Below are 13,431 nucleotides of genomic sequence, written 5' to 3' on the forward strand. Positions count from 1 at the left end.
CTTCTGGATCCAACCCACCACCCACGGGCTCCCAAAATGCATGCAAACAAGATCCTGATCAAGGGCACCATTTGTACCTTGCATGAAGAAGGAACTAGGAAAAGTGCTGGCTGCTGGTTTTGAGGATGGATAGCCTGGTGAATCTCGATTGTAGTCGGCAGTGCTTGCAGAAGGGGCATAAACCTATGGAGACAGAGAGAGAGAAAGACATTTTGTCGTACAATTCCAAAAACGATAGAAATACATTGAGGAGAAGGCTCAAGGAGCGCACCGAAAAGAACACTGAAACGTGACAGCATGGAAACCAGTAAGCAGTGAACTATATCTGCTATATCTAGTTACAAACACTCCATAAAACATATGCACGAAAGAAGTGTAATATTTTTCAAGAATCGTTAAGTGCCATGCTTTGTGGAAATATGTGGATTTCACACTTTCAAAAAGACAACAAAAATTAAAGATATGCAGGAAATCAACACTTCAGCCTTGCAACTGAAAAATGAAATTTAGAAAGCCATGTTCTCAAGAGGACTAAACATATCCTGGGATACTAAATTGCTATGATCCTTGCTGAGAAGCTTGAAAGAACCATTAAAACCAAGACCACCAACAAAGCGTCCATGCACTTCAGGAGAGGAAGCCCTCTTTTTAGTACTTAGCATATTTGTATTTCCAATAAGCTTCGCAAGTATGCCAAAACATAATTTACTTAACGTTTGTTCATTAATACATCAGAGATTTTCCTAACCATTTCTTCTCATAGATAGCGACCCCGCCCATTTTCTTGCTTTGACTTCATTTTAACAGAACAAAATCAATTTAAAGCTAAATATAAAAAAGTACAGTTTAATGGAGTTGTTTTTTTAAAAAATTTTTTGCTTGTTTTTAACATACATGCAGATACCTGCACATTTCAAATACATGTTTCTGTTTTTCCAAAATTCCACCCTCCAGATGGTCAAGGAGACCAAAACACACCCATCACCTTGATGGAAATGGATACCTCCCTGCTTCCATTTTGAAACAGGCGGCTAATCACAAAATTGGCAGCCAGCCTACTCCTGTGTTCCCGGGTCACAAGCAAAGGAAAGACATTCACTAAGCACAACAGTAGGAAGGGAAGAGAAGCAGAAGAAAAACACGCTTCACAAATCTTACAACCATTTCTTTCTGAGAGGCAAACCACAAGCAAAGAGGGGAATCCTTACAATACTAGTAATGACTAATGACCAGTTTCTGCCGAAACACAGCAACCTAGTAAATAAAGACACTAGATCGCCAAGTAAACGATTCGCAAGGTGGGGGGCTTCCCAGTTTACATGGACCGCAATATATCATAGGATACAATCTGCCCCAACAATCTCGGGTGTAAATTCTAGTAGTGATTTTTAAAATTATTTTTTGGAGACAAAAAAAGTATTCAAAAGAACACTGCCCGACTGGTAGGACAGTCAGAGTCAGGCTAAAAGGAGGGAGCTGAGAAAATCTGGTGATGTCACCCTTTTTATTAATTTTTTATTAAGTGGTTTTATTACCGTATGTACATGAGCCCCAGGGCTTCGAGCTTATTTTGGAACGGGAAGAGGTAATGGGTAATTACTACCACGGATCTAACAGTGTACATGGAGCACGGGGCACCCGGAATATTGGAGTAACTCCTTGAACTTACCCCAATCCTCCACCTAAACTACCATAATTTTTTTTAAGTTAGGCTTGACTGCAAGTCCAGCTTTGGTTTTTTGTTTGCTTCTTTAAAATTGTACTTCAATTAGAACAAAAATCTAAAACTAATGAAAGAACCAAGTGTTGGGCTCTCTCTAGTCCCAGCTCCATAGATATTTATCAAAGATAACCTATGTGGTTGAGAAATGAACTTGAGAAGGCAGGATAAGGGTCAGGTAGTATCCCTTTTGAAAGGAGACAATCTCATAAAGATTTCAGAACTTTGGTTTTTTTTTCATTCAACATAATTTTATGTTGTCTTATACATGTGTTTAATAAATGCACGTCCAGAGGACAGTTACGCACATATATAGCCCTTCTATCCGATGGTCCTGAGTTTATTACAACTTTTAAAAGATGCTACATCAAGGGTGTAGTAAGGCAAAAGGGCACCCGGGGCAAAAGGGCACGCCACACCCCACGATAGCTACGCCCCCCCCCGCCCCCTGTGCCCCATGGTAGCTACGCCCCTGGCAGCCACTTACCTGAGCCGCCAGGATAATCAAATGACATTCCAGAACTCTGAGAAAACCACTGATCTTGTGCAAATGGAAGTGCTCATCCAAGAGGAAGTGCACTCCACATCAGAGACTATGTAGTGTGCATCGAACTTGTTCACAAGATCTAAGCTAGGATTGCAACCTCCTTGTTGGGAAACACCTGGAGATTTAGAGGGGTGCCGGGCATGGGTTGGGGAGGGGAGGGAAGAGACCTCAGCAGGGTATAATGCCACAAAGCCCACCCTCCAAAGCAACCATTTTCTCTAGGGAACTGATCTCTTTTATCCGGAGTCCAATTATAATTCTGAGAGATCTCCAATTTCCATCTGCAGGTTGTCAACCATAATCCAGGCCTACGTCTGGTATTTTGATTTTGCATGTATAGAAAGCACATTTTGAAAGAGTACACTGAACACACTGAATGAAATGCCTCAGAAGCAGGTTCATCACATAGGGCTTGTGTTTGTCTGTTGGAGCTCTCTTACTGGAGGACAATGAGCCAATCATTACTGTTTTGGCTGCGTATTGTCAAGAGTGCAGCCAACCATGACAGCCATAGCACACGCGGATCCAGACCTTCAGCTGCTGACAGAGTTATGGAATCAGACGTTCAGTGATACCAGATTCAACAGATGAAAACTTTTGGTTTGGTGCTTGATGACATTGTGGGAAAAAACCACATTTAAATTCTGTCAATAAGTTTTTCTGGGGGAGGAGGGAAATGCAAATCGGAATACAAAATGTTTTGTCTTGGTTTTCCTAAAACACGCTTAAAAAACAACACGGTGGTAAAATATGCATTGAATTTAGAGTTAACCTGTAGCCAAAGATGAGTTGGCTGGAAGTCACTATATGACGTGTAATGGGCTTTGTGTTATGTTTCTTTTTTTCTTTTCATATGTTTATGTGTTCTGTGTGTTGTCTTTTTATGTGGGAAAATGAAATAAAAATATTATTAAAAGAAAACAACATGGTGGTTTGATTTTGCATGAAAATCATTTACACCTCTTAACTTTCATGCCTGGCAATTTCTGGCCTTACAAGTTGTGTAGCAGAGTCTCACACGTGTTCTCTTGCAAGGAAGCTCCACTAAAGCTCTACTAAAGTAATTGCACCTATGAATGCTGTTAAGAGCTCAACTAGAGGAATGCTGCCGCTCTGCCTGTCTTTGTCCATTTTGCTTCATGGTGGCTAAATTAACACAATGCATCAGATGATGTCATTGCGCCATCCATTGCTCTACTCTAGTTGCTCACAGACAATTATGAGAGATGGAGCAGTAACAGAACACGCCAAGAACATGAGAAAAAAAAAGTTCTTCTGTATTTCCAGGTCATGGGGTCATTTTTCCCCATGGCACAGTCAGGAAGAGCAAGTCAATAATGTGAAAAGCCCCACACCGCATCTACCCGTCAAGCATAATGTAAACTGTCGAGAACATGAGCAAGTTGATTCGAGCTCCCTCTTTCCCATTAATTGATTCTCAACTGCCCTCCACATTCCATCTCTTTTGGAACATATACCACATCAGGCTATTTTTTTTTGTTCTTTTGACTTATTAAACATCTCCCAAAGCAAACAGAGACCCCCACATTCCTGTGAGTTTGGGTTTATAACTGTTGTGCAGATTTCGTTAATCACCCAGAGGACAGATCCCCTCCCCACCAACAACACTTCACAGTGTGATGCTTAATGTGATGACAAAAGGTGTATAACCAGAGGTGGGATCCAACCAGTTCTCACCACTTCTCTAGAAGTGGTTACTAATTTTTTCTGAGTGCCGAGAAGGGGTTACTAAAGCAACCTCCCTGCCCAATAGGGACGGCAGGTGTGTGCGTGCGGCGGTGCCACTGTTTGAATCCCACCACCATCGGAACCTGTTATTTAATTTTTTGGATCCCACCACTGTGCATAACGTCATGACATAAGGCATCAAACAACTCAATACATGAATAACAACAATAAGAAAATAAGAAGCACTAGAAAACAACAACTGCACCAAATAAAGCCAAGAGAAAGAAAAACAAGCCAGAGAAAACTCACATTCTAATATCTGTGATCAAAACCCTCCTACTCTAAACAGCGAGGCCACGATCCAATACAAAATTAAGCATGATCAAACCCACTAACACACTTAAGTCAGCATCGACGACTTTAGAACTGTTGATATAGATATACTTTAATTGCTTGCAGGTCCTGTTCACTGATGCTGAGATATAAATACAAGTAAGCAAGTCACAGCAGGAACCTTCCATGAACTGTCGGTGGATTGGATTGCAATTATGATCTGCGTGTCATGTGCTTCAGGAAACGACTCATCCCCAGGCCCACTCACATGAATGCCTTCTTCAGTTTTTCAAAAGGACACAAAGTCCTGACACTAACTCTGGAAAGGCTCATCTGATATTGTTCTCTTCTCTGAACCTGTGACAGCAGGCACCAACTTGCAAACCACCCATGCATAAACACTGAGCGTCATTTTGCCCGAGTTCATGTGAACCCAACCTCAGATAATGAACCGTATTCAACCTGGGTCTTAAAGTCACATGAAGGGGGGGGGGGGGGTTGGGGGGGGTTGGAAATGAAATGCAAATGCAAGCAGATGTGCAGATTTCACCTAGGAGGTTTGGATTTCTGCCAGTTCATCCTCCATGATGGTACATCAACCAAGGTTTATTGCTTGAAGTTGGGCCTAGGCCAAGATATCTAGCAAATACAATGTGGTGAACAGTGAGAGAACGTCTTTTGTGTAAAGCACACCAAACGATATAAGATATAGCTGCCTTTTTCATCCCAGCTTTGACGAGAATTTTCTCCTCCAACTGGAAGAATGATGATTCTTTTTTTAAAATGTTTTTATTGTTAATAACAAAAGAATATATAAACAAAATACATAAATATAGAACAGACATATTGACATAAAACATAGACAAATTACATACGCATAGAACAAACCTAACAAACTTATATATCTTCAACCCTAACCCAAACCCTTCGGCACCACACACTCATACACACACACATAAAAAAGAAGAAAAAACTACAGAAGAAAAATATAATGCATATATATATGATGATTCATAGGGGTTTCCTTGCACTTATTTGCAGTACACTGTACATGACCATCCGCCAGTAAACAATGATTAAACAAGCATTTCTTATACAAAAGTACATCTGCATTCCCTTTCATTACATATTTACAAACAGGATGAGGACATCTAAACAAAAGGCTTGCGTATTTACACCTATGCATTCCAGTTCCACACATTGGCCTTAAAGTTATTTCCTTCCTTGCTCACTTCCATATGCGCACGTTCATTTGAAACCAGGCCTCAAGGAAATTGGTGTGTCTAAATAGCAGTTAAATAAGAATAAGCTTTTGAAATTTTTCACGCCAGAAAAATGCAAATTCCGATTCAGATGCAAACTCAAAATAGTCATTAATACGAGCAATCATACAACACAATTAATAAATTCTTGATAACCGGTTACTAGAAACGTGTTTGTCAGGTCACAGTAATTGCAAAATTAATAGCCATGTTTTGAAATTCTCCAACATCAAGACATAATGAACATCCAAACTGAAACCTCAAAAAACATACAGGCAAAATGACACTAGACAGTACACACACAATATACTCGTGTAAAATATATGTATATGTATGTGTGGATGGATGGATGGACGGACGGACGGATGGACGGACGGACACACACACACTTATACGAATATACATAGATGCTTGTCTAAAGACATACCTAGAAAATTTATCTGAATTTGAATATTTGAATGTATTTGAATATCATACTTTTATCATTATTATTTATACATCTACTCGCAAGGGCTTAGTTTGTTAGAATGTTTATTACGGTCATTAAGTGTAAAACAAGGTTTTCAACATAAACCACAAGACACACAAGAACTGCAATAAAATGTTTTCTGTGTCATATCCTCTTCCTGCCCACCATAGAGTTAAACATACCAAAAAAGCACAAAACTTTAAATATGTACAGAACTTGACATCTGTAAGGAGTCTGGCTTCAGTATATGCGTGAACATGTGTGCTTGTGCGCATCATCAAATCACAGCTGACTTACAGCAACTCCATAGGGTTTTCAAAGCAAGGGACTTTGGGAGGTGGTTTGCCATTGCCTGCCTCCATGAGGACTGAGAGAGTTCTGAGAGAACTGTGACTGGCCCAAGGTCACCCAGCAGGCTTCAGGTGGAGAGGTGGAGAATTGAACCCAGTTCTCTTGATTGGAATCCACTGCTCCTAACCACTACACCACACTGGTGTCAGTATTTGTTATTTATTTAGAAGATTTATATTCCACCTTTCAGTTCAATCAAGTGCACATCTGTGACAGACAGGAAGACGGCATGTTGGAGAAAAGTCAGAGGGCAGACAGTTCAAAGGGTAGCTTTGCCTGGAAAAGTGGTTTAACTGTACTCCTGGGAGAATACAGAGTTGTGAGACCTATTTTCAGCGAGGAGCAGATCTGGTGACTCTAAGGCTGATTCCGCATGGGCCAAAAACAGTGGTGTGAAAATGGTGTGAAAACAGTATAAACCCTTTTACACCGTTTTAAACCCTTTTACACCATTTTCACACTGTTTTCACACTGCTGTTTTTGGCCCATGCGGAATGAGCCTTAGAAAAGGGCAGGCTGGTGAGGGTGGAATTCTGAGTGTGTATGAAAGACTCCAACCCAGTGGCTGTACAGTGACAGTATGTGTGTACATTCAAGTTTTAAAGGGTACTGATATTGACATACCAGGGATCAGTATGAGGCACCTTCATGTCTTCCCATGACCTGGGAACAAACATGACTGCAATTGCATCATCCCTATGACCCATTCCAATGAATGTTGGATGCAGCAATCAACATGCTCCATGCGGCATTCTGGGCCAACTGAAGCTTCCAAACATTTTTCAGGGGAAGCCCCTTGTAGACTGTACTGCCGTCATCCAATCTAGATGTTACTAGGGCATGCACTATGGCAGCCAAATCTCTTCCGTCCAGTAAAGGCCACCCCTGGTCAAACTGGGACATGAAGACAGTGGCTGAAGTATTGAAGCTTTAGGGAAGACTTCTGAAAACCTGAAATGCTTAGCATATGAGACCTCAGGATTAATGCAGTGAGCTGCACAGAAGGTAGAAGGAAGAGACCATAACACAGTGTATCTTAACTGGTACTTTGTATGTCTGACCGTTTCTGCACGGCCACGCTGGGGGTTGGGTTGGCGTACATGGCCAGAACTGAACCCCGGGACTATTTGCATGTAAACGGTCCCTGAAAGTAGCGAGATATGGGAGAAACGGCACTTTCGCGGGCTGCCGTCATCTGATCGACCTACAGCGCTTCTCCTGCGCGACCGTCGGGCGCGTTGCGAAACCATGGGGACATGCCCCCACCTGCCCTGCGTGACCGCTCGTCGCAGGTCGCGGGAAGCGAGGGAATATCCCCAGGCGCTTAGCGACGCTACCGGATCAGTCACGAAGAGTAGGTGCGATAGAATGGCAAAGGTGGGAGGGATAAAGCGCCTTCCAGCTGCTGCCGTGCTCGCACAGCGAGGTGGGAAAATGGAGGTATTCCGGCGCTGGGGAGGCGTGAGGGTGAAGCGCTGACTCGCGAAACAACTGTTGCCCCTATGCGTTTCAGCTCCCTGGGGACGGGCGTTTTTGCCGTCCCCTGGGCGCTGTATTTGGCCCATGCGGAAAGGGCGCCTATGCATGTCCATGATGAGTATATGAGACACAGCACATATAGGCACTATGAATTTCATTGGGTTTCTATACCATTTTCTAACTTACCATGTTTCTTACCTGTATGCGTACACAAATATGTGTATACACAAAAGCACACACAAATACAAACATATAGATGCTGGATCTGGACCAATGCAGATTATTTTCTTAATGAAAATAAATGCCTTTTGGGAGCTTAAAGTATCCAACGCAACCCAGCAATTTTTGTTCCTTAATTTGTTCCTGAATTGTTGGCAATCAGAGGTGGCCAGGGAAGTCGCCAAGTTTGCAGATGACACCAAATTAATCAGGATGGGGTAAGCTAAGCCTGCCTGTGAAGAGATCCAAGGCAATCTGTCCAAACTGTGTCAGCAGCCAACACAAGGGAAACAAGGTTCAATGAAAATAACAGTAAAGTTCACAAAGTAAATGTGAAGCAAACATCATAGTTTTACTTATATTTTGACAGGATATGCAGTGCTGGAAGCCATGCTGAGATCATGGTGGGAAGCTCGGTGAATCGTGTCAGTGAATAAAGCAAATTCCAAACTTGGGATTCAGGCTCACATTTGGGTCTCATGCTACAGGCTCAAGAGCTGAGTGTTTGACGGACTTTCCTACTCACATTCAAACAGTTAAAACACATTTGATGCGGAAATGCTGAACCACTCCATGCTCACAAATATGTTGTAATTTTGACACCTGTTACCCCCCATCCACTGTCAAATAATAAGACAAGCTTTGAAAGAATGAACTATAAAGGGGGGGGGGAGGAGGTATTACAAACTTACTCATTTGGACTCTGATCTTCCTTCCTATCAGCTTATTTGCTATATACTACTGTGTCTCCCTGAAAATAAGACAGGGGCTTATATTAATTTTTGCTCCCAAAGATTGGTTAGGGCTTATTTTCAGGGGGTGTCTTATTTTCCCCCCATGATTTTGCACCCCCCATGTGACCAGATCAGCTGCGCCGGGGAATCTATAACTAGGGCTTATTTTTGGAGCAGGGCTAATATTTCAAGCATCCTCCAAAACTCCCGAAAAATCATGCTAGGGCTGCTTTTGGGGATAGGTCTTATTTTAGGGGAAACAGGGTAATGGCTTCTGAACAGTTTGTAGCCAGGGGAGTTTGTGTTTTGTGCGTTTGCGTGCCATCAAGTCACAGCTGACTTATGGTAACAAGATCTTCAGAGGTAGTTTGCCTTTGCCTGTCTCTGTGTGGGCTGACAGAGTTCCCAGAGAACTGTGAATGGTCCAAGGCCACCGAGCAGGCTTCGTGTGGAAGAGTGGGGAATTGAACCCAGTTCTCCAGATTAGAGTCTGCTGCTCTTAAACACTATACCACCATTGGCTCTCTGCACAGCTTTATGGAAGTTAAAGTTCCTTTTTCCTCCCTTTTAGTAGTATGCGCTTTTGACCAGAGGTCTTAAACGTAAAAAAAATCAATACAATAAAGCAGAACACACACACACACACACACACACACAAATATTTCAATATTCATATACAATTTTCAGAGGAAGCATTAACAAATTAACAACCCATCCTGATAGGGCCTTAAAGAAATCACTGTTGCTAAACTTTGGCAATGGATTGAGCTATTATTGGATCAGCATCTGCCAACAGCACGAGCCCTGCAGGGACAGGGCCGGAGATACATCAAATAAATAAATAAATAAAACAAAAAGAAATCACCTCAGATTCAGCAGAAAGCTGGATGGGCATGTGCCAAAGAACTCTAGGAATTGAACACAGATTGCAAGGATTATATCTTTATTGCACCAGAATTGCAAAAGCAAAAAAAATAATAATCTAAGAGTAGGGTTATAGGAAAGCAACACCACAATTCCATGGTCAGCCAAAAAAAACATTGGGTGCCCCATCCAATGACCTGGCAACTGGCTGTGAATGCCCTGGCCGGCTGCCATAAGGAAGCTTCCTGGTGGTATGGGAAGGCTTAAAATGCAAAAAAGCCCCCCTACTACCGAGAACCCCCCATTAGATAGACTTATGCCACCTTTTTGATGGTGCAAGTGTAGAAGCCCCGGCCACTGGTACAATGGGGCCAAGTAGCATTTGGTCCTCCCAGGCAACATCACTGGTCTACCACTGGGGGCGCAGGGACGATGGGGCAGCACTCTCACACTGCATCCCACTGCCGGGAAGGGCTGTGTTGGCCACCCGCTGACAGATTCGCCCCTCTGTGAGGGAAAATCTGCCGGCGTGGCCCTGAACCACTTGCACTGATGGATTCATACACACACCCCTTTAGATGGGGCTGTCAGCCTGTCCAAGTGAGAAAGCATGCCTGTAACTAGGGACTATTAGGAAATTTCAGTTTGAGGAGAGGGGAAAAATGCCTACTGTGGAAACAGAACATGTTCACCTTGCATACGACTATCTACTAACATAGTCCAGATTAATAACCATCTTTCTGATGGTCCTCGATGCTTTCCCATAATCCTTATTCCTAACCATGAGGGAAAGGTCAAGGGACTAGAGTCTATTATTCACACATTTTCCCTAAACATCTCTGGAAGTGATGTAAACCGCCCTGAGCCCTGAGGGGAGGGCGGTATAAAAGTGGAATTAATAAATAAAATATAAATAATAAGTATTTTCTTTCAATAGATGCAAAAGTCCTCTAGAGCACTGGGAATTAAACTTAAGAACATAAGAACGAGCCTGCTGGATCAGACCAGAGTCCATCCAGTCCGGCACACTGCTACTCACAGTGGCCCACCGGATGCCTTTGGGAGCTCACATGCAGGATGTGAAAGCAATGGCCTTCTGCCGCTGCTCCCGAGCACCTGGTTTGCTAAGGCCTTTGCAATCTCAGATCAAGGAGGATCAGGATTGGTAGCCATAGATCGACTTCTCCTCCATAAATCTGTCCAAGCCCCTTTTAATGCTATCCAAGTTAGTGGATATCACCACCTCCTGTGGCAGCATATTCCAAAACTTTATTTTGTCCTGTGTCAGTTAAAAATATTTGTTTACACTTCTTCTCCTGTGGAGTTAATAAAGCTGTGCCTTGCTTTGTCTGATCCAGTGGGACAGCTTTCATGAAGAAATTAATAAAGAGGGGGGCACCAATACTTGGGCATCCACTGGACCTGCTTGTGAACCCAGTGCAACTGTCTTGTGCGGATACAAGCACAGGATTCTAGCAAAAAGCCAGTAAGGGGCTTTCCCCACTATAGAAGGGAGCTAAGGTCGACTTGGTTCCCTTCAGTGGAGGGCGATTCCAGGCTGTCCCCACAGCAACTGAGTTGGCCTCCTGGAACTGAGCTAAGTGGGCGGGATCATCTTGGTGCCTGTTTCACTCCTCGATCGTGATTGGCGCTTGTGTTACGGCGGGAAACGGGAGCATTCTTTTTTTTTTTTTACAGTTTTTACAGTTTACAGTTACATGCACTTTCTGCCCGCCACGACTCTCCCGTTCTACGCATGCCACAAAAGCGGCTTGTGATTGGGTTGAGCAGGATGAGGTGTCGTTTCGATGCTTCCCCCCTTCGAAGCTTCGAAGCGGTATCAACCTTGTTCTGGCAGAAAAGTGTAGTCCCTCCCTTGCATGCCACCCCTCCCTCCCTCCCCTCCCTCCCGTAGCTAGGGTGGGTGGGCCATGCCCAGATGCCGGGTCCCCTCCCCTTCCCTCCCCGCCTTGCATTGCCACCGCTCACTCCCCTCCCCTCCCAGCTGGCATGCCACCCCTCCCTCCCCCTCCCCTCCGTTGGGAGTGGGTGGGCCATGCCTCACCCCGAATGCGGGTCCCCTCCCCTTCCCTCCCTTGCATGCCACCACCCCTCCACTCCCTCCCCCCCCTCCCATGCATGCCACCCCTCCCTCCCCCTCCCTCCGTTAGGGTGGGTGGGCCATGCCCAGATGCCGGGTCCCCTCCCCTTCCCTCCCTTGCATGCCACCCCTCACTCCCTCCCCTCCCATGCATGCCACCCCTCCCTCCCCCTCCCTCTGTTAGGGTGGGTGGGCCATGCCCAGATGCCGGGTCCCCTCCCCTTCCCTCCCTTGCATTCAGGGGGGCAAAAGTTATGGACACTCAAAGGGGTATCCCCCAACAAGGATGTTGCAGTTCTGAAGGGAGGGGAACTGAGACAAAACAATGTTGAGCTCGGTGGCAGTGGGGATTCACTGAGGCGAACCTAGGTAGAAACCAGCACAACTCTGTCAGTGGGGAAAGCCCCTAAGACACATGCCTTTGTTTCTTGGGTGTTTTAGAAGGCCACAGAGGGATCGGGAAATTCTACATCACTGTGATGTCACTTCTGGGGTAACGTTGGAAGTCATGTTGTGATGTCGTGACACAGCTTGTTTACAAGTCACCCCCTCTGCCTACCTGCCACCGGTTGCCAGTGTTTCCATGGCAATTCTTGTTCAGTTCCTCACCACAGCCCCTGACCCATGTGGCTTTTGTCCACAGAGGACCCTTGAATGCAAGGAGTGGGATTTCTGGGTGCCCAAAAGGGTTGCCAGAGGAAAAACTGGCAGGATCCTCCCTGACTTCCTCCTATTTGGAATCTTGAGCGGTCAGACTGTTTTACGCCAGGCAAGGGGGCAGGGAAGACACTAAAATATCTTCATCTATGCCATATACCAAATTATTATGAAAGCATACATTGTTATTATTATTATTATTATTATTTATTTGACTTAATATACCGCCCAATCCCCAAAGGGCTCTGGGCGGTGTACATCATAAAATCACATAAAACATCATAAACATCCATAAGTTATAATAAAACAGCAATTATAATATATCAAGATGGCGTCCTATCTAGACCTAATCCCTTTAACAAGAGGGGGTAATGGTCCCGGTGGTATAAGGGAACCATAGATCTTAATAATGGATCCCGTTGGCATTGGGATTCCAACCTAGGGGAAGGAAGGGGGCACTCAGCGGCTGGTTTCTCTAAAAGCCCGGTGTTTTTAAATACAGATCCTGCACTTTTTGCTCCTAACAAGTGGCATCATCAGACTACCTATTATACACTGTTCCTGATGTTGGCACACAGATCCCTTAATCGCATGACAAAAGAACCCGATGCAACTAAACAGATGCACTTTTACCACATTAATTTATTTAGATGATTTCTCTGCCACATCTACGGAAAGCCTGCTCAAGGCAGTTTACAAAGTGAAAAAGAACACCATAAAACTGTAACAATCAATACAAGAGAAAAAGCCCAGTATTATTATTATTAAAAGGTGCTTAATTGTATAGATCACTTTCCTGCACAGAGTATCACAGAATAGAGAAATCTGAATCAAAAGGAATGAGCCAGAACTATCTACCCCTTTGGTTCAGCCTTGGTGAGGTTGACCCAGTATTTGCAAGTCATTTAAGAAGAGGAGGAGTTTGGATTTATACCCCACATTTCTCCCCTGTAAGCAGGCCCAAGTTGGCTTACAAACTCCTTTCCCTTCCTCTCTCCATAACAGA

The 13,431-nt window shown here is 44.0% G+C and overlaps 1 protein-coding gene across 13 annotated transcripts in view; it reads right to left on the reverse strand.

The window, feature by feature from the left end:
* TCF4 (transcription factor 4) overlaps positions 1-13,431 on the reverse strand; it is a 422,824-nt gene that overhangs the window by 69,351 nt on the left and 340,042 nt on the right. For all 13 annotated transcript variants that reach the window (XM_048502995.1, XM_048502992.1, XM_048502991.1 and 10 more), the window contains one exon: positions 78-183. In XM_048502995.1, the coding sequence (XP_048358952.1) occupies positions 78-183 (106 nt within the window). The remainder of the gene's footprint in view (positions 1-77; positions 184-13,431) is intronic.

Source organism: Sphaerodactylus townsendi, linkage group LG07 (assembly GCF_021028975.2).
Source record: "Sphaerodactylus townsendi isolate TG3544 linkage group LG07, MPM_Stown_v2.3, whole genome shotgun sequence".
In the NCBI taxonomy this organism is placed as follows: domain Eukaryota; kingdom Metazoa; phylum Chordata; class Lepidosauria; order Squamata; family Sphaerodactylidae; genus Sphaerodactylus; species Sphaerodactylus townsendi.